The sequence below is a fragment of the Colletotrichum lupini genome, chromosome 4 (assembly GCF_023278565.1).
Source record: "Colletotrichum lupini chromosome 4, complete sequence".
Taxonomy (NCBI): domain Eukaryota; kingdom Fungi; phylum Ascomycota; class Sordariomycetes; order Glomerellales; family Glomerellaceae; genus Colletotrichum; species Colletotrichum lupini.
The window spans coordinates 297-21,291 of NC_064677.1; the positions used below are offsets into that span (position 1 = coordinate 297).

Consider the following 20,995-nt stretch of genomic DNA (forward strand, 5'->3'; position numbering starts at 1 on the left):
AGATCTATATAATATAATAAAAGCGAGTATAATAAATAGGATTTTAATAGAAAAGAATCCTAAGTTAATAAAAGCTTTATAATAAATTTAAAAAGGAAAATCGAAATAAAAAGTAATAGATTTATTATTATTTTTATTTATTAAGGGAATTAAAATAGGAAATATAATTAAAATCAACTAGGTATTTAATACTTAAATTCTTTTACTTATTAATAGTAAATAAAAAGTTAGCTTAAGTATTTAGTACTTAAATTTTTTTACTTACTAATAGCGAGTAAAATATTAATAGATATAATAGTTATTTAGGGTTTATAAATTTTAAATTATTTTTTAATTTATTAATAATAAGTAAAAAGCTAGCTAAGGTAGTAGGTATTTAAGATTTATAAATTTTAAAATTTCTTTTTAAGCCTAACCCTTCGGTACTTAATTAATACGGTCTGTGCCGCTCTCCCGAGGATAATAGCACTAAGGGGGATTTATCGCGAGCTTGCTTACTCGTGCGCTAACCCCTTACGTTAGGACTTGGCATTGTGCTTCCCGTCGAATTCTAAGTCGTAGCTACTATTCTTAATAGAAGAAAGCACTGTTGAAACCATTCCCACGAGACGTGCTTATGGAAACCTGTGTGACCGCGAGCTGCTTAACCAATGCTTTACTATGACTAATGCTTTACTAGAGGTATAAATCAGGCTAGCGAGAGGATCCTAATATAAGGGGATCATCCGCTCATTATTAAAATTCTTTCAATGACTATTTATTCATTTATCATAGTCGTCAATATACATTCAATAACCCCTGCCTGCCTAACTACTGCTCAATATATATCTAGGTTCGCTCTAGGAGCAATAAATACATTCGAAGGTTTAGACTAATTCGTTAGTCGGCTAATTGGTCTGTGCAATCGGAGTCAGTTCAGGTTTCGCGCAAATGTGGCCCGTGGATAATGGAGGGAGTCTCAACTAGCTGTCCACAGAGACTTTGCGTGGCCATTGTCAGCTCGGGCTACGTCTGGCCCATAGAGTTCAAAGCATCTTCCTTTCAATTCGACGATCCGGTGCGCCACTTCTTTACCTCAAATCACAGCCCCTGAGCTATCCTGAAGCCCTACGATGTGATGTTGGCATCACAACTCTCAAATCCAAACTCTGGGCCGCACGACCGCATTATCAGCAGAGAGTAACATAATCGATATCTTTCAGCAGGCGACCTGCTACGAATCGTAGTCGAGTCACATCCTTTCTAACGAGTACGATGAAGCCGATCGTTCAACGCTGCTAGCGTACAAGACCGAAATCACAGATGATAATGCCGGCACCGAAGCTGAACTTCCGGACGCTGGGAGAGCGCCCTTGCGTTCCGCTAGCTCGACTATCATCGACTTAAAACAGCCTCTCATCCAGGCTGAGAGAGCTGCTGCTGACCACGCCAGGCCGTGGTTTGGTATAATGGCGTCTGTCAAGGCTTTCTTTTGAAAGATCAACGACAACCTAGTCAATAACAGCTCGAATAACGCTCGTCTTGACTCTGCTAGCATGACGCCATGCGTGCAGCGGACCGTCACACGCTCTCATCAGGATCCGCGGTCTACACACGACGACGCAACAGTGACCGTGGCTGGCATTTTGGACGAATCCATATTTGTTACTCCACGCCCACACCACGACGCGACGTCTTCGTCGGATCATCTGGAGGAGCATCGTTCTATAAAATCCTTAAACTCAAACGAATTTTAGTTATTTAATATATATCAAATTGTAAATCGGGATGATAGAATTAAAAGGGTCCAGTTATTAATCTAAATAATTAACAACATAAATACCCAATAATTGAAATTTAACATTTTAAGAATTGAAAATATTCAATCCCAATGAGCTTCTTAAATACAAGCTAAACTTTTTATCAACTAGTACTCCATAGAGAAGTTTCGATTATTTTTCTATATAATTTATTAGATAAGAGCTTACCTCATGAAGGGTAATCTAGATATCTAATGTAGTCCGACTCCTACCCAAACTTCGTCTAATCTCAGCGTCCTCATTCTGTTTTCTAACATTGTCCCAGCCGGGCAGCTTGACGGCATGGTCTAGTGCGACCGGCAAGCCCCTATGCCTACCACGAATCATCATAATAATCATTACCAGCTTTGAACCTGTGTACCAGCCGCCCACGAAGCTGAATGAGTAATTTGGCAGTCCCATAGACAGTCCGATATTGGTATATCCCGACACGATTTCGAACAGGAAGTTGAATACGCTATAGGATCCTGGGTCCGCAATTGAATGAGACGTCTCGATAAGTGTGATTAAGAATAGAGAAAACGCAATGGCCCAGATATCGTGTGACAGCTGTCCTCGAAGGTGCTGCGACACGAGGCTTACGTGGCCCTCGAAAGCCGAGGTAGATCCTGACGCCTCGTTTGGGTCGTTGAAGTTAATAGCAGCAGACCGCTTCAGCCGGGGCCTCGCCGTTACGCCTACACCTTGGAAGTTATTCATCCTACTTTGGATCTGCTTGCCCACGAAGGAGGTGCCACGCCTGCCGATGGCGGCTATTTTCTTAATTGGCTTCGTAGAAATGCCCGACTTTTCTTGTGACGCGCCTGGTGCTGAGACTGCTGATCTTTCTAGGCCAAGGGTATGGCCAGACGTCGGTCGAGATAGGAGGGGCCCAAAGGTTGGCAGGAGCTCCTCTGCCGACTCGTCTGGAGTTGAGTTCAACTCCTCGGACTTTTCAGATTGTGTGGTGTAAATTCCCAGTGACCGTTCTTCGTACACCTTGAATTGAGTTAGTTTTGAGCGCAAGTCTCGACTAGACTAAAGAAGTAATGCCACTAACATTTGAGTTTCGCATGACGATGATCTCCGGGTACGCGGAAATATACATTACGATGACCCATAGGACAAGAACGTCGAAATAGAGGCTTGACACAGAAACAACTGCGAAGCCTGAGGAAGGAATGCCTATAGGCAAAACAGTCAGCCAATCTCTAGAATAGAATGGCATCGCCCTCATGACTTACTTAGTGCCTGAAATAGGGCCAGCCCGACTCGCTTTCCAACTGGGTATGCCTCGATAGCGGAGTTGCCAATGCTGAGAACCAATAGAAGGACCCAGTCCATAACAGCAATGGTGCTGAACATTGTGACAAACACCAGATTGGCCTTGGAAGGAAACATCATCATGTACAAACGACGAGGGTACTTCAGGATGAAGTCAAAAGCTTCCTTCCACACGGTGTATTCGTCGCTGTCAACAGAGACTTTCAAGACCAGACTGCAGAAGTAAACAGTGGCTCTGAGGAACGCAGGAAACGCAGCGTTTCCGGCTAGAGAGAGGATGGTTACAATAGTTAAGACGAAGGCATCATTGTCAAAGGCTGTCACGCCTGCGTCGAGGAGCGTCATTCCAGCATTATTGAATGAAGAGACGGCTAAAAAAATGCCAGCCCACCAGGAATTTTGAGCGTTTACGGCTGTTATACTTTGGCTGTGCACGTACGACCAGGCGCCGAGCGTGATGGCCCCAAGGATCTGCCAGAGTATCAAGTAGATGCAGACAATGGTAAACAGAATCTTGAGGGCGCGATATTCGACTCCACCCAGGTATTCGCGCTGTTCTTCTGTGAGGTCGAAGAACTGGCCGTTCCTGCCGACGGACTCCTTGTTCTCGTGGATGAAAGTCTTGAAATCGAAGCTTTCTGAAACGGACTGGCGACTGTCGTCACGACTGAAAGGCCTCCTCCTCGTAGCGGTATTCGACTTGGGCGAGAGCGGCTCGGTGGAACCAGTGGAGAAGCCAAGCCTTTGGCCTTCTTCGATACGTTCCAGCATGCCGGATGGTCCAGACTCTTGCTGGTTTGTCTGGCTATGGCTCCGGCCGTGGCCCTGGGATGTCGATCCCGTCAACTGGAAGGCATCAGCCTCAGCCTGCCGCTCGTGTCTACTCTTCTTTTGCTTCCGCTTGGACCCCTTGAAGGATGACATCACAGGAAGGCCAATCATGGCTCCAGCCATGCCGACTATGGCGCCAGTCTTCTTTATCCTCCTGTTTCGTTCGGCCTCGACAATGTCCTCGAAACGCTTTTCAAAAACGCGAGCACGGAGCCAAATGGTGAAAATGGAGACGAATACAGGACTGCCAAGAACCATCATTAAGGCAATGATAGCCTGCTGGGCGGTAGCGAGTTTGCTGATGTCCACTGTGTTGAGTCCGGATGTGGTAAAGGCAGAGATGACGAGGAAAAGGCTGTCAATAAAGCTAATGCTATCAGCCGAGTGCGAAAGCCCGTGAAAGATGCCGGCAAAGATAAGCCCAGTGAATATGAAGTAGGCGTAGTGGGCTGTGATAAAGTTGACCGGAGGCAGGTATGGACGGACGGCAGCGCATGCTTCAGACATGTGGTCCGCCGTGACTGGATGGTCGACCTTGAACTTCTCCCAAAGTTGCCATGCCATCGTTGTCGATACTCGCTCCGAGGGCAGTAATGGTTTGCGTAAGTGACGCGAGCGGACAAAGACACGAGCAAGCTCACGACTGACTTCGTCGTGAGAGGTTGTTGTTACTTGATAGGAGAAAAAGGAAGGATTGACCTTGCAGGTGAGAAGTTTGGCCGGCAACCAAAGAGGAAGCGTTGCACTTCCCCCTGATCGACTCATGCGCAATGATGCCTGCTCTGGAATCATATCCGGTTGGCAGTCTGCAGGGGCGGCTTATCCCGGGCCCACCCGTTTTAAGAACAGCCCATTACCCGTGAACAGGGCTCAACGCACCACCTATTGGGCATTGGACAAGCTCACCGTTTCGTACTAATTATACCAACCATCCTGGTTAATTGTGTCTCTTCTTCAAGAGCTGTCAACAGCATCTTTTTTTTCTATCCTCTACAGTGAGCCAGTCCCTCGTGTAGAAATTCGTATCCTTCCTCTATACGACTGGGCATTGCCTGTGCCGTGTGTTCAAGTTCAATAGATTGATACTAACCTCCTTCAGAAGTGAAGACATTGCGACCGATGCAAAGGAAAATACTAGGATATTGTGATCTAGCCAGATTACATACATTCGCTTGGCATTCATCCGGGTCAAAACCCGTTGAAATTTCTCTCTTCATCCGATAGAAGCCAGGGGTATGTTGCTGTAGCCATTCGAAATGAACCTTGAGACCACCTCCAAGCCGTCTTTAAGCCGTTGAGATGGCATGCCAAGACCAATGCGGATCCATCCTGCATATTCCTTCCCAAAGCAGGTTCCTGGAACCAAGAGGACCCCTTCCTTCTCATGAAGTACTTTGCACAAGGACAAATCGTTCACAAGTCTGTCACCTCGCGTGAACTTCATGAATCCCAAGGCCGCTCCTACCGGTGCCACCCAACTGCACACATCCGAATGATGGTCAATAAAGGCCTGCACGATGAGTTTGTTTCGCTTTGCTTGCGAAATATTCTGGTGAACGATAGAAGCAGAGCGTTTTGAGTCCAGCGCAAAATCTGCGACATGTTCATCTAATTGACTTGTGGCGATGAGGCAATAAGCACGAGCGTTAACACAAAGGTCAATGATGTCTTGGCTTGCCGACGCAAGCCAGCCGATGCGAATTCCCGCAAGAGAATAGCTTTTTGACAATGCACTGGTTGCTATGGTTTTTTCATAGCCTAGGGAGATGATAGAAGGCGGTGTTCGACTTTCGCTAAAAGAAGATGGGTAAAAAATTGGCCGGTAAATCTCGTCGCTGAAGACAATGATAGAGTGTTTTCGGGCTATGTCGATGATTTTAAGCAGCGCCGCCTCAGATAGAACTGTGCCCAGAGGATTGAGAGGATTGCTTTGATGCAATACCAAGTATTAGCTCGACTCTGTGCCTCTCTTAAATTGAGGGGAACTCACTTGATGACTATCATTTTGGTATTTAATTTGATAAGTCCTTCCAGCTCATCAAAGTCGAAGTTCCACTCGTTTTGGGGGTCGGCCTTCCAGAAGCTTACTTCTGCGCCCAACGACCCAGGAATAGCCTGAAGCTGAGGATAGCCAGGAGAAGGTACGATGACATGATCTCCAGGTCCAATCAAAGCATAGAAGACAATGAAATTGGCAAGTGACCCGCTGGCAGTGGTCAACACTTTTTCAAAGGACAAGTCCTCCGAATAGAGGTTTGCAATTTTGGATCGCAAGGAGGCGAGACCGGAGAAATCTGCGGGATAATCAAGAGGTTGAGATCGAAAAGAGGAGAGGAAGTCGTCGCAGTTCTCTTGGCCGGGAACAGCTTCAAGATCTGAGATAGATGCCGGATGCGCTGAGGTATGAGCAAGGTTGTGGCGGGTTGACGTTAATCGCTCCGCGAGCCACTAAGATAAACGATGAGTGCCGTTGCTTTCGATTGGAAACACAAAGACACTTACATGATCCACTGCGAAAAATTCGAGCTTGACCATGATTCTACGATTCGATACCAGGAATGGGCGCAAAGAGAGGAGCAGGAAGAGGTGCAGGGCAAAGGTAATGAACAATATTTAGGAAATGATCAAGCGATTAAAACAGGCCACAGAATTCTAATGCAAGTTGACTGGTATATATTTCTTTATATAAAGTCCTTCCTAGGGAGATGGCGAGTGTGCTCTGCTTGCATATATTAAGGCGCGCCCTTTTTCCAGCCCCGTGGGGCGCGCCCTTCTTGAGACCAGACATACGGGCCTCGTATATCATCAGGGCGCTAAGATCGCCTGACGATTATTAGTGGGCTTCTTGACATCCTTCAATTACTGTAGGCTGTGGGCATGATAGTGACCCGCGGGGCAAAAGCTCACCAGAGAAAATTTGTTTGTTTTTCATCAAGAAACTTCACGTCACTATCAGATCCCCAGCATATCAAGTTAAGGACTTTTCGGCTCGACTGGCGCCGAAATCTCAAACTTGGGCGGGACGCGGCTCTTTGAATAAATAAAAAAGCAGCTTTAATCATGGCTCTGCAAGAGAACAGTTGTCTTGTCTATGAACATTTCGCTAAATTCATTTTTTCCAGAGCAGTTTATAATATTTCCTCTTAACCGTGACAATAAACTATAATGCGGACAATTCTTGATTCGGCGGCAGATGCTTTCGGCTGCACACCTCTCGTGCGCCTAGATCGAATCGCGTCTGCTCTCGGCCTCGATGGAACGATTTTTGCTGAACTTGGCTATCTGGATCCTGGTGATTCGAAAAGGGCCGTGTCGCGTTCGGCATCATAGAGGAAGCGTAAAGGTTGAGCACACTCAAGCCCGGCCAGCCAATTGCTGAGCTTACGAGTAGCAACGCGGGCACTGAGCTTTCGATTGTTTGCGCCAACAAAGGCTACAGATTCGTCGCTGCCATGCACAAGGGACTTTATTGGACGTGCCGCAAGATGGCCGCACTGGGCGCTGAGGTTTTGCTCATTTACCAAATGCCAGACTCGGTACCTAGAGAGGTTTCGAGACCTTATCTGCAACCTGTGGGAGAAAAGGTAAGACAGATCGAAATCAAGCTCAGGGCGTTCCGTGCCGACAAGTGGTTCACTCGCGACGGAAATTGGTAGACCCATTACAGCGGAACTGGGACGGAGCTTTGGGACAGAGCAATGGCAATCTTGATGGGTTTGTTGATTACGTCGGCTTAGGAGGCGCATCTGCTTGTGTGACAAAACGACTCAGGGCACTGAACCCATCCAGCAATGCTTCACTGTCGAACCTCACGAAGCAGCCGTCTTGGCTGATCAGCCTGTTTCTCGACCAGTGCATCCTATTCAGGGAAAAGACTATGTGATGACTAGCGTGATTGCGCGCAAGGAGGGATTATTTGGATGGTTCTCCCGCGGCGCGAACATAAGCGCGGCTTTTGAATCGCTCAAGGCGCCCGTGCAAGGGTTGACGGCTTCAATCGTAATTTGCAACTCAGGTCAAAAGTACCTGTCAACCAATCTTTGGGCTGATATATCAAAGAAATGATGTATAGCTAGCTATTCTCTGCGAAATACGCGGGAAAAAACTAAGGAAGGCCATTCTCGCCCTAGGAACATCTCTTTGCTAAGTTCGACGCCAGTTGCACGCTTTTCTGTTCTCTTGTTCACCTGAGTCGATTTGACATGATTATCTCGCATCATCCTCGGTGATAGGCAAATATGTCACGAAACAGGAATGCTATCGCTTTGTCCCGTGCTACTCCGCGTGAACCTCACATTCGCTCAGCATACAGACTGCTCTCTTTTCTTCGACTTAGATGAGTTGATTCAATCCACTTTGAACCCACTCCATGTGCCCATTTCTGCGTTCCATAACTCTTGACAAAAGAGTTGCTGGTGACGTTGCCAGCCTGACTGGAAGTAAGTGGACCATACAGTAAGGTAGCCACGTGCTATCAGTACCCTAAGTATAACTCATACTGAGAGCAACATCGCGCGGCCCTCAAACGGATTGTCTGTCCTTTGTACATTGTCGCAAGTTGAACAAATGCACCACACACCTATGGCACCATTCGTTCCTAGCAAAAGTGGCTAAGCTCTGAGAAATGGCTGCCCATTCACAACAGCCACGAATGGCCACGTAAGCGTGATTCATTTTGAGCGAAGAATGTATCATGTGGCTAGCTGAACACAATATCTCTACAGCCCCGCCTCAAGAGAAGACCTGGAGAACGTTCTTTGACTGTTATCTCAAGAAAGCTAACCACGATTAGAATTTGACCCCCTGTAAGACTTAGCGTTCTCAATGCTGGAGGCCTGGATATTGTCAACAAGCTAGGGAATGCATTTCCCCTTATGCGTTAAATGGAGCACAAAATCTACCTTAATGCGGAACCCAAAGAGCAATAAGAAGTTGCATTCTCCTCAACAAGCCTTGTCTCGCACAGTGCAGTTGATGGTTGTATTACATTCGCTATTACTTTCCCTATTCGAATTGTATTTTAAGGATACACCAAGCTTCGTTTATGGGCTTAAGTTGTGGAGTCTGAGGATTTAAACCGTCTCTGGGACGCTTCAAAAGGTTGACAAGCCATTGGAGAAAGTACCTATTGACGAATGTTGGCCACCTAGCTGAAATCCTAGAAACTCAACGCCAAAAGCTGATCAATCAGCACGGCTATTTCAGGCTTTGGGGCTGCATATTTCAATAACGGGCCCATCGGAAACCTGCATGCCTCTCACCGGTACTGGAACAGAAAATGTCAACGCCACTGCACCCAGTCTATACGCCCAGAGAGAAAGAGTTTCCTTTGCCTGACAAGGCAGCATGCCTCGATATTACTATCTGGCTGTTCGGATGGATCATCGAGCTCGAAAAAGAACTGCGCTAGGCCATTCCCTTTCTCAATCCCGATCATCAAATGATGCAAGGCTCCGACTTTGCAGCAGAGGAGTCTACAGGCTTCACGTGGGCAAAGACCAAGGCTCATTTCTGCTATTCCCACTCATGGACTCGTGACTTAGGGACACAAAGGACTTACGTGTGTTGAATCATGGTTTGTTTATCTAACTTTGAGAATGCACACAACTTCGGTATCAGAAGAGCTTAAGCTCTCAATCTAGTCACTAAGCTCCAGCAGCTCTGGCATCGATGCTTTCAGATGGCATGTTCCATGCATGTTACTGTTCACATCCGCTCAATCGGAGATCAACGGCCACAGTTGATGTTCCAGGATGTAATGCCATTCCCAAAGAGATCGTCGAAATGAGGAGTCTCCCAGGTTCCATCTTGGTGTAAGGCTTGGAAAGAGTACGCTGGTACTTGCGACGGCTCAGCCGAAGTTGCAGAGCCGTTGGTCTTGTCATTTCTATTCAGTTCAAGCGTGTGTCTAGCACTTCAAGGAAGCATTGCTCCAAACTCGCACCCTGTTGTGACGGTAGATGAGCCGGGATCGCCCAGAGCCTGAAAGCCCATGAGCGTAACCGGAGCTGTCGGGGTGGGATCTCCGGAATTAAAGATTCTTCATTTCGTTTTCTTGCGCCTGTAGCATACTCTAACCTTTTTACCGCGTTCTGGATGACTATCATTAATATATGAAGAGTTCTTGTTGTAGCTGGCTCCCAAAAACTCTTGAAGCAGTAGGAAAGACTCATATGAGGGCAAAGTCTGCAGGCAAGGATCACTCTGTTATATTTTACATAATACAGATATAAAGAGCTATTATCGCGTTGATAAAATAGGGATGAAGCCATTTGGTAGGAAGATTAGTGCTGTGACCAATGGGAAGTTCAAGTACAGTCAAAGATACGGGAGACAGTGGCAAACAGCCTGAGCTTCTTAAAACGATTGGTGTCGATCATTGTATTTACAAGCTGGGTAATAGAGCGGGCAGCGGCTGAGTACAGTATCCCATAACTTGTCATTCTCGTGACCATCGAAATCATGGAACAGATCAGAAGTCTTGAGGTAATTCAAATTTAGTCTCAACTTGGATAGCACTGAACGTTAAGGGGGAACATGCACACTGAGCCGCAATACCAGGCACCAATACTCGACATCACCTTGTTTCTGAGGTTCACCTGGAGGAAATTGGAGTCTATACGAGGTACATGAGGTCAGGCAAATGGAAAGGGAAGTTAAGGTGAAGGGCCGGAACTCGGAGATGATTGTCCAACAAGCCGCTCATAGCCGAGTAGAAAGGATTGAATCAACCAATCAAGTTCAACTCCAAGTATTCCTGTGGAGCATTCTCTGTTGGTCATGTCTTACTGGTTATGACAACCTGCTTCAATCGATTAGACCACCCCGCATAGTAGTCTGCCAAGCTCACTTCGAAAAGGTTCTTGACCTATCAACCGCTTACTTCCCTCGATAGGATCCATTCGGATACGGTTGATTCACTCAAACTGATTGGACTGACCATAGTAAACTGGATGAAGGGAAGGCTTTCACTTTTTTGTCGCTTAAGTATGACACTTGAGTATGGTGTCGGGCACAGAAACTGCGGGATTTACTTTAGGCTAGCGATCCATTATCTGCGATGTCACATCGTATGCGCCTGGGCAAGCCGTTGTAAGAAAGAGATGCTACGAAGGTTTCCTCGGCGTAAGCGCTATAGGCACCCAAAAGGGCAGTTTATTGTAAACTTGCAGGCCAATGCTTCAAGGATCAATGCCAAGAAGCGGGCAGACTAGAGGCATGTCTTGCACGAAAGGACTTCCCGAGCTCGTCCTATCCGCCGGGCACTTGCCGGACTGCGCGCACAAATTGATAGTAGTTGAGGACAGCAATTGCAATATGCGATCCAGCAAGGTAGATTTTGAGGGACCTAACTCGAAAAGGTGAAGAGAATAGCACGGCATGAAGAGTCTCATGGTTTAAGGCTTCCACTCAATGCCGATGGGGGAAACGCCCGCGAGCGGTAAAGAGAGTTTCACCGGGGCGGTGGCGATACCCTCACATGTTGTCTAGATATGCATAGGATACTTCAGACTGATGTCAGCTAGCAACTGGCGCCCCATCTGCGATGTAGTAAGACGGCACAGGAGGGGCCACCGTATCATGACTCCGAGCAGTCATCGGCAACTCTTTCTCTTATTTAGAATAATGGACCTCATAGTACAGACAACTTGGAAAAGAAGGGGTATAAAGCCAGGTTACTTCCTCATCAACGATGGTTCTTTTTCCTTCTTCTTCACTATCAATCTCTCATCATTCAAACTCAGTAGTATCGTGACAAACACCACCGCCGCTCGAACTCATTATGTACTTCTCATCACTTCTCGTTGTCCTCGCGGCCACCGCGTCAGCCATCGACATTAGGGCCCACGTTGGCGACAACTGCGCCGGAGGTTCAGTCGCTTGTACCAACATCAATCCAAACGTGTGCTGCTCTTTCAGTAGCTCTGCAAGCAGCGGCAGATCGAGCATTGCTGTGGCTGCCGTATGTGAAAACCTTTTGTTTTGCTATCAAAATTGTCTGAACTAATGATTGCCGAGCCCAGATTCCAAGCAACTGGCGCATTCGCACTGAGGCATACACGGGCGGTGGATGCTCATTCTTTGGGGGTCAGCGCGATTCGGGCGGTAGCACAAGCGTCTGTCTGCCTTACACGACGCGCGGCGACCGCACGGGGGGGCAATACTGGTTTCTCAACCGCAAGCGGGCTGTCGACGAGTCTTGCCCCACCGAGCAGCCCGGTGCCGGTAAATGCGAGGCTGTCGTCAAACCTGATACCCTCGGCCTCGCAGACGGCACTGAGTATGACATTGTAGGCCTGACGGATGAGAAACTTCAGGAGCTGGTGAGTGGAATTGAACTTCCAAAAAAGAACCCTGTATGCATGAGACTCAGACGAGATGCTGACCTATTTCCCCTGTCTCCAGGAAAATATTGCCAACACTGGTGCTGATGCCGACGCCGTACCTGCCGAGTTTCAGTCTCTACGTAAAACGGAGTCTTGAGGCTATGCACAAGCCCTTAACCAGGATCAAGTATACTGGATGGAAGCTTGAATCGAGCAGGAGCAAACTGGAAGTATTTTACTGGGGTTCGGCCATGCGGGCTTGTAATGATATATGTACCTTATCTAACAAGGTCCCGGCTAACTATATTGAACCAAATAAACTCAAATCCTGGCGGGAAACGGTGTTTCTTGCTCATATGTGATAGTTTTTATGATCGGAATGCTACCTGTTCACTAACACAGATCAAGGCTCCAGAGGCATAGTGGCAACCTTTCAGAAGCATCAATATCATGCGCAACTTTGTGCGAAACCCAGAGGGCACCGTTCATAGTCCAGTTCTATGGGCGTGATGCAGTCTTCTGGCTTGTATGTAGCCGCACGGAGCCATCTCAACTCCTTCGCAATAGATATAAATGTCTCAGAGCACGTCACGATACACGGCACGCCACTGTGAATAGGTAGGATACGGCTCGCCTCTATTCAATCCAACTTTAGGAGGTAGCGGGCAACTTTATATCAAAAAGTTGTACATGCTGTGGCAACTCTGACACTCAAAGAAAGAGGACGCCATCCGTCCTTTGGGCATCTAGAACGAGAACGGTTAGCTCATAAAGGTCGACCAAACACAGTCAGTCAACCCATAGCTAGGTAGGCAACAAAGATTTAGCTTTGCATGAATGGGTCACAGCACTTCAGTCCTCACACCTGACAGACCACCTCCATCTTCGATAGCCTCACGATCATTACAAAGACGAAGTTGCTCTCCTCGTCTTCGGGCGAACTGGGAAAAACAACTCATGCCCTCTCACCCCTATCGAATTTCAGCCTGTTTATCCATCTCACCTGGGGTACCAAACAGCATCATGTCTGCAGTATTATCACATGTGCCCATTATAGAATACTCTCCCATCTCCCCCGAAGACACCTTTTTCTTCCAGGAAGCCATCGCCCTCGCCGACCAAATTCTCAAACTTTCCTCTACCAGGCCCCTTTGCCCAGCTACGAAGAAGAAGGCCAAGGACCTCAAGGAATTCGCCCACGAGGGCCTCTTCCCAGACTCCAGAGCAAACGAGCGCCACACCACAGACGACTATCGCTGCGACGTAGTCGATCACACGAAAGATCTACTGGGGTATGTTGCAGATGAAGCTAAGTATCACGATCTCACCACCAAGCTGTGCCGAATATTCCGCGAGCATTATGTCCTAAAGTACACGTACTGTCATGTGGATGACTTGCCGGTAGCGCTTCACAAGCTGTGCGGGGCCAGAAGTTATAGTCGCTACTTAAATTTTGTCGTATAGTCACAATAGCGGCATCGACGTTGAATGTAGAGAACGGTTGTCTATTCAAAGTAGGAAATGGGCACGAGGTTTCGCCCTGAAAGAGAGAGTGCAAGCGAGTATGGTCCTCGGCGATTATGTAACCGGGGTCGCGTGACATGCGGTGAGGCCACGGATGGTTGAAGCCATCACGACGGATTTCATACGCACGCGGATGAATCCAACCTGGGATGAGCTGTTGCGGGGAATGCAGGAAACATTACTCATGTCGAACTATGAGTCCGCGCTGAGGGAGCGTGAGCGAGAGTTGGAAAGGAAGCAAAAGCGAGAATTGGAAAGGGAGCAAAAGTCGACTCCTAGAAGTTGGAAATCCACGTACGTGAATCTCCATGTTCCCGCAGTGAAACCGTGGAATTCCACTGCACCTGGGCCGTGGGACTTCCCAGCGTCTGTAATCCCATTTTCGGAGCTATGTGGTTCATTTGCACCTGTATCATGGGACTCATCAGAGCCTGGGCTGTGGGATTCAACAGTGCCTGAACCCGAGGATTCGACATCAACGGAGCTGTGTGATTCTTCTTCACTTGAGGTTTCGGATTCACCAGCGCTCGGGCTTTTGGATTTAGTTGGGGACTGGGACCCAATGGCCTCTCACAAAAGAGCCAATGTCAATCGACGCTGTACCGACGACCGGACTTTGGGAAACAAACGAGGACCCTGAATTAACTAATAGCAAGCAGGATCCCTCCCCATCTCCCACTCTGGGGACAAGCCCCCCTCTCTTCCGTCCACTTACCCCATCAACAGACACCATCAAAAGGATCGCACACCTATTCTGTGAGGACGGATGGACTAACAGGGAGTACGCGCAAGAGCGTGCCGACTTCCTCCAATTCCTTGAGGAAAACACACCCAGTGGCCGCATGCAAAGGGACTACAACCGCTACACGGAGAAGCTCTTGCGTGGAGAGTTCAACGAGATAGCCGGCCACCTCCGCCGCGACAGGAACCTTCTCAAGACAAGGCTATACCGCGCAGAAGACACGAGCCTGCGATCGGCCTTCAACGACGCAATTCACAAGAAGGAGAAAACCTTGTTCTTGGTGAACAAGTACGTATTCAATGGTCACGATGACCCGTTCTGGAGGGTGTACCCGACAAAGGAGGCGGTAGAGATGAGCGTGTTCCAGGACTACTGGGAGCAGAGGCCTAGATGTCGCACTGGCGATGAAGATGACTCCTTTGGAATATTTGACATGGGTCTCGGACCATTTAGTTGGTGAGCAACGAGTGGTAGTTACGCCGGACGAGACTCCTTCATGTGGCTGGGAGTTGTGTGGCTGGGAATTTCGGTAATTACGAATATAAAGACCATGGCTTTCAATATGAGTACAGGCATCATTGACAAGTCATCGTACCTTGGAGAGGTTCAATCCGAATCTTCCAGACCGGATATGGGGCATGTTTCATACGAAGCGAGTTGAATGTTGGTCCCGGGGTTTGTCGGTGGTAAGCAGTAAATCAAGCTCACGTATCAATCCGTTTGTTCCTTGAAAGTACTATTTCCGAAAATTCTTTCTTCCAAGGGCCATCCAGATTCTTTCATTGCGCCTGCAGCCCATCCTTTTTGCCCCAGTAAACATCTCTTCCTTTGAACATGGATTGAGCTCGATATGGGAAAGCTTTCGAGAGCTATGTCATATCTACTAGCCTTCTGTGGTGGGTTGTTAGCATACATTCATGTCAAGTGAGAGGAAGACACGTACAATGGCCACAGACGCCGTGATAGCGATGGTCGGCACTCATTGCATTGACGCGAGCCGATATCGTTGAAGTTTGGACCAGGTCCAGACAAAGTTCAACCTTGACGATACGTGTAAAATCCTCTTGATCCCGTGACAGGATAGGTTGAGTGTAGTCTCGGAGGTAGTCCACGTCAACATTGGCGGTGCTCGGATCGAGAGAAAAGTGGCAGTGGCCGCGCCCGTTGTCGTTGTTGATGAGGCACAGTCGTAGTCTGTGGCGCAGATAGTAGACCGCCCAGCGTGTGTTGTGGCGACCTTGGCGTCTGAGCTGAGCTCGTGCTCGTCCATGTACATGACCTGATTGCGAACTCTATCCACATCGTCAAGCTAGTTGGGAGTGTAGCGGATATCAGTGTTGGAAGGGAATTTGAGGGCGGGAAGAACGGGGGCCAGGGCCTCGTATTCGCTCCTTCTGTCTTAAAAATCCATCAACGCTCCTTCTGATTTCAGTGTTTAGTACAGCTGACTGGTTCCTACCTGCCCGTCCTGCTTTCTAAAGTAGGCAACCTGCCTACACACGCCTCCTGCCCATCTACGCCAGACGTGTCGAATTACATCAAGGTGGCGGGTGACTTCCCCATCTACCAGCTTACGGTCCCCTACCCGTCTGGAAGAGCGTGATCAGGTATCCGCTCAGCCTTCCGGACACGGACAGCGGTAGTTCTGACTGTAATGGAAGTACGTCTCTCCATTGTGCAGTAATAGAAGGTGGTGGTACCGAAATCGCGAAAATGTTGCTCCATTTTCCAAGTGAAGCTGTTCACCAGCGAACGCAAGTCAGTCGTGGTCGAGAAATCACGCATTTACCACCGAATTTGAAGAGCTTAGAAGTCAACATTGCAGACAAATATGGCAAGACGGCGCTCCATCTGGCTGATGAGTTCAGGGTCCCGAAGACGGTCAAAATGCTGTTAGACTACGGGGCCGATGCGGCTATTACTAGGTAAAATTCACGAATCTTTGACCAGTCATGTCTTGCATTTACAATCAAAGGAACTTGGAACTCAAGCACTTCAAGACACTCAAGACAGAGGCCGGTATAAAGATGTACTGAGGTTGCGAATGCCTGTGACTAGGAAACATATCCCGTTGAATAAGTCGGAACACCCCCATTCGGCCACCCCCCCCATTCGGCCACCCCAAAAATCCCTCCTAGCTACCCTAATTAAAATCCTACCCTTAATTTATAAATAATTATAATAATTATAATTATTATCTAAATATATTCTTTTTTAATATATATATTCTTTATTATATTATAATATTATATACTAAAAATAAAGTTATTTAAGTACTTAAAGTAATTAGAAATAGTACTTTAGTTAAAAAGGCCTCGATTAAGTTCGTAGTTCTAAGGACTATATTTTAGAATTATTAATAAAGTTAATAAGTTAGGGTAATTGCTTTTATAAATTAATAAAGACTTCCCCTTTAATAAAAAAATAGGCTAACTAAATAGGTTCGTATTTAATATACTTTAAGAGTTATATTAACTTATAAATAAATTAAAAAGTTTATTAAATAAGTTTTATAAGCTTAAGAGGATAATTATCCTCTTAAAAAAAGATAAATAAATACTTTTTTAAAAAAGAACTTATTTATTAAAGTTTAAAAAAGTCGTTTTATAGATTTAAAGCGTATTAATAAAGTAATTACTAAGGTAATTAGGCCCTAGTTCTAATTATTTAATATATTAAAAATTAAAAATATTAAATAAGTTAATAAATATAATATAAATAAAATTACTATTTTTAAAAATAAGAGATTTAATAAGCTAGTTTTAAGTATAGTTAAGGTTAATATAGTATAGAAAAAAAAGCTTAAATTACGTTTTTAAATCTTTATTATTAAATATATTTTTATTAATAATATAGCTATTAAACTATTATTAATTTATAAAAAAAAGTCGGTTTAATAATAGTAATTCTCCCTTAAGCTTAAGAATCTTAATAATTAGAAGTTTATAATAATAAATAATAAATAAATTATAAACTAAACTACTCTTATATAATTAAAAATAGTCTTCTTATTATAAACTAAGCCCCCCCTAACTAAAGAACTCAACTTATACTTAGAGCTTTAATTATTAATTTTAAATAAATATAAGAGTTATATAATAATAGAATTTATATAAGAATACTATATTAATAACGTTTATTTATTATTCTTATTATTATATACCTCCTATATCCTCTAGTTATTAAATATAATTATTTTTAATCTTATTAAAACTTATTATAAAAAGGAGCTTAGTAAAGAAAATATAATAAATAATTTTATTATTATTAAAAAATAATACTTCTTAACTTATTATATTATAGCTCGTTTACTTAGTTTAATAAGGAATAATATATAAAGTAATTGGAGAATAATTAGCTTATAACTACTTAATATAACTATACTTTTTAATAATTTTATAATATTATTTAGCCTAACTATATTATTAAATAATATTATTAAAACTAAGTAGATAATTATTAATACTATTAAAATCGTTAACTAGACCTCTATAGTATCTATTATTAACTAGTTAATTCTTAAAAAAGCTAGCGATTTTTATAAATAACTAAGGCTATTTATAAAGCTTAGGCCTAACTATAATACTTAATACCTACTTTTTTATAAAATTAAAAAAGCTTTTAATAAGAAGTCCTTTTAATTAGCCTTATTTTAATAATAAATTCGAGTTTTAAAAACTAAAATTAAGTATATAGTTTTTTAAAAAAAAAAAAAGTTTTTAAATAGACCTAAATACTAAGTTTACTAATATTAAGAATATATAAAGGGCTTAGGAAAATATTAATAATTATTTAGTTAGTCTTAGTTAAATTATAAAGGTCGAATTACTTAATAAGGGTAGTAATTATATTATAATAGTAATAAAAAGTAGTTAATTAATTAACTATAGTTAGTGGCGATATACCTAGATATACTTTTGATAGGGTGGCCGAATGGGGGGGGTGGCCGAATGGGGGTGTTCCGACTTAGAGCCTGTATATGAGCAGCGGGTGGGAATACATGCAGTACTAGTAGCACTCTCGGATCGCTGGGAACTGCAATTTTAACTGCCAAGGGAACTAGAGATTCAGAAGCGACGCTAAGAACTGAGTGATTGCCTTAATGGCGTTGGCGTGAACTTAAACGACTCGCGCAAAGCCCCAGTTGAGACGGGCACGCGCTCGGCTTCGCAATCAATCCCACTCGGCCCAGAATTTCCAGGTCCCCAACTCATTTGTTGCGTCTAAGCTCTGACGGGCCTAACCAGGCCAGACCGCCGCTATCGCTGGTTCTGTTATCTACGACTAGATCTCAGGGCGCAGCTGTGCTTTACACGGCCCGGAAAGCAAAACTCAACAACTGAGAGACGATATGTATGTACTTCAGTATCAACTCCAATCTCATTCCGGAAACACGTTGGCGTGAATTTCCATAAGGGGGTTCCAGCTAACTAGAGAATCGCTGTCAGTATCTGGTGAAAAACTGTTTTGGGAACTAACATTAGGGTTTACATATAAACTTTTCGCCGGCATGCAGGGCAGTATCAGATAACGAGTCTGTTGTGTCAGTGATATTACACAGCGAGTCAAACCCCATGAACCTCTCGCAAGGCTGCGAATTTAAGCCTCAATTTTCGCAAATAAAAAGCGGATAATGCCAGACCTCAGACAAAGTTGTAAATACCACCACACACCAACAGTTCCCAACTTACTTATCTTTATCAGCCAATCCTCCTGTCGAAGTATCAACCGACACTCGTTAGGTATGATGAATTCCGCCTCTCATTCCAAAGTCGTCGTGTGAACTGATCAAAAAACTACTTAAAGTCACAATGCAACCCTTCACCTTCGTCCTGGCCACCGTCTTCGCCGCCACGGTAACGGCACAGGGTTGCCATTTCTGGGTTCGAGAGAAGTCGACCGGGAAGAATGTGTTGCAGAAGTGTCTCCAAAAGAATGAGGGGACAACCGCCTTGATCAATGGCGCATCAAGCGTGTACCTCCAGGCCGACTCCAACTGCCGGGTGACGGTAAGCAATACCGGATACAACACGGCGCCCGTGGGATTCGACGCGTACCACGACGGCTCTTGTTAAAGTATGTTTTCACTCGCCTGACGTTGGATCACTAAAGTTGTGCTGACGTTGTTCGACACAGTGTAACGCCTGTGCCAATATCGTGGCAATTTCTGGTGTTCTTGCGAAGTTCATTTGTAATTTCCTTTTCCCACCAGGTACATACAATTGCGAAGCGAACGGCGTTGAGCGGGGGAAGGATTCGGGGTCGCCAGGGCCAACCTGCTGCCGGATAGAAGCTAAGATACTCAATGTGCTCAATTGGCAAAATCTCCAAAGTGTACGGTCGTTGGTGCTGAACGTTTCCCTCGTGACAATGTCTAATTACCCGAAGTCTACTTGGTGAATGGAACATGCCAGCAAGACAGTTTTGCGAATGACATGAGTATGCTTGGAAGCCCGGTTCGAGTGGAGAGACGTCATCCTTGCCCGCCCTGGTTGGGACTTAATTACACGCAGAACCAGGAGTCGTCCACCACCGTAGAATGCTGCGCTCCATCCCTCGTGTAGTAAAGAGCTTTAGATGAACGCTCTCGTTACCTTGGTGCTGGACCTTACTTCAGCCCTTTCAGCAGCTGTTCGGCTGCCCTTCGACTAGATGCATAAGAACCGAATGAAGCTAGAATGTTTGACTTGGTAGCTCGGGCGATCGACGAGGCTTTGATGCGGAAATGTCTCGGCTTGACTTTGCCTCGGAATCTGGAAGCTGGCAAAAGACATGCAGCCAGGAGCGGTCGAATTAAAAGCTGCCGTAGTCGAAGTGATAGGCTTAGCCCACCTGCCAGCTACACCAAGGGTCTTCGAATAGCCGCCGATGGATGAAATGTATCCGCAGCGAGGATGCCTGACGGTGCGCCTGGGACGGTCCCCCTTGTCGTAGTGCATTTGCGATGGTGTGAGATCTTTCCCTCTTGCCAGGCTGAGAACATCCCCTCTAATTCTGTTGAGTTGGTGGTCATGTAACAATTCATGCCCAGAATAATATTCAATATTTCAGTCGGAAGTCGCGAAGATTGATTCGTCATCCTTTCAACAAGCGACATGGTGCTCATTGCAGGGTTGGCGGTCAATTATGGCGACACCATCGATGGGCAAACCCACAGGCACTTGCGAGTGGCTTTGCAGTGGCTCTGCAGTGGCTCAAATGCAGCAGAGCGGAGCACTTGCGTCCCTTGTCTAGTGGACACGGCTATGGGAGGGCTCAGATCGCTTCGAACACCAACCATTACATCGTAAGAATATTGCGTAAACTAGGTAGGATTTAGGGAGTTCCATGGTGAGAAACGTGCTGTTTGATTATTAGTGGTTGGAAGGTGTTTGTTGGTGGGGTCTTAGCTATGGCTGGTGAAATTGAGGACTCCCAGTGCTCGTGCTATTTCAGTATCCAATTCAACAGAATTGGCGAGCAGTTCGCAGCAAGGTGGCGACATAGTAGGATCACCACAAATCGAAAAC

The 20,995-nt window shown here is 45.6% G+C and overlaps 8 protein-coding genes across 8 annotated transcripts; 4 read left to right on the plus strand and 4 right to left on the minus strand.

Moving 5' to 3' along the window:
- Positions 1-1,231: 1,231 nt before the first annotated feature.
- Positions 1,232-1,537, minus strand: CLUP02_07090 (uncharacterized protein; the record flags this gene model as incomplete). Its single annotated transcript, XM_049286087.1, has 1 exon — positions 1,232-1,537. The coding sequence occupies one exon, from the start codon at positions 1,535-1,537 to the stop codon at positions 1,232-1,234; it is 306 nt and encodes a 101-aa protein (XP_049143230.1).
- Positions 1,538-1,982: 445 nt separating this feature from the next.
- On the minus strand, positions 1,983-4,457 carry CLUP02_07091 (potassium transport protein 1; the record flags this gene model as incomplete). Its single annotated transcript, XM_049286088.1, has 3 exons — positions 1,983-2,777; positions 2,839-2,963; positions 3,023-4,457. The coding sequence occupies 3 exons, from the start codon at positions 4,455-4,457 to the stop codon at positions 1,983-1,985; spliced, it is 2,355 nt and encodes a 784-aa protein (XP_049143231.1).
- A 649-nt stretch (positions 4,458-5,106) lies between these two features.
- CLUP02_07092 (aspartate aminotransferase) lies at positions 5,107-6,428 on the minus strand (the record flags this gene model as incomplete). Its single annotated transcript, XM_049286089.1, has 3 exons — positions 5,107-5,821; positions 5,884-6,341; positions 6,396-6,428. 3 exons carry the CDS (start codon positions 6,426-6,428, stop codon positions 5,107-5,109), a joined length of 1,206 nt encoding a protein of 401 aa, XP_049143232.1.
- Positions 6,429-7,058: 630 nt separating this feature from the next.
- CLUP02_07093 (cystathionine beta-synthase) lies at positions 7,059-8,685 on the plus strand (the record flags this gene model as incomplete). The annotated part of the gene is made up of 9 exons (XM_049286090.1): positions 7,059-7,202; positions 7,262-7,477; positions 7,561-7,611; positions 7,665-7,876; positions 8,126-8,264; positions 8,322-8,332; positions 8,397-8,436; positions 8,495-8,552; positions 8,618-8,685. 9 exons carry the CDS (start codon positions 7,059-7,061, stop codon positions 8,683-8,685), a joined length of 939 nt encoding a protein of 312 aa, XP_049143233.1.
- A 2,991-nt stretch (positions 8,686-11,676) lies between these two features.
- On the plus strand, positions 11,677-12,377 carry CLUP02_07094 (uncharacterized protein; the record flags this gene model as incomplete). The annotated part of the gene is made up of 3 exons (XM_049286091.1): positions 11,677-11,856; positions 11,918-12,217; positions 12,300-12,377. 3 exons carry the CDS (start codon positions 11,677-11,679, stop codon positions 12,375-12,377), a joined length of 558 nt encoding a protein of 185 aa, XP_049143234.1.
- A 1,951-nt stretch (positions 12,378-14,328) lies between these two features.
- On the plus strand, positions 14,329-14,946 carry CLUP02_07095 (uncharacterized protein; the record flags this gene model as incomplete). Its single annotated transcript, XM_049286092.1, has 1 exon — positions 14,329-14,946. The coding sequence occupies one exon, from the start codon at positions 14,329-14,331 to the stop codon at positions 14,944-14,946; it is 618 nt and encodes a 205-aa protein (XP_049143235.1).
- A 519-nt stretch (positions 14,947-15,465) lies between these two features.
- On the minus strand, positions 15,466-16,160 carry CLUP02_07096 (uncharacterized protein; the record flags this gene model as incomplete). The annotated part of the gene is made up of 3 exons (XM_049286093.1): positions 15,466-15,795; positions 15,946-16,000; positions 16,072-16,160. The coding sequence occupies 3 exons, from the start codon at positions 16,158-16,160 to the stop codon at positions 15,466-15,468; spliced, it is 474 nt and encodes a 157-aa protein (XP_049143236.1).
- A 3,137-nt stretch (positions 16,161-19,297) lies between these two features.
- CLUP02_07097 (uncharacterized protein) lies at positions 19,298-19,776 on the plus strand (the record flags this gene model as incomplete). The annotated part of the gene is made up of 2 exons (XM_049286094.1): positions 19,298-19,539; positions 19,623-19,776. 2 exons carry the CDS (start codon positions 19,298-19,300, stop codon positions 19,774-19,776), a joined length of 396 nt encoding a protein of 131 aa, XP_049143237.1.
- Between the last annotated feature and the right edge of the window lie 1,219 nt (positions 19,777-20,995).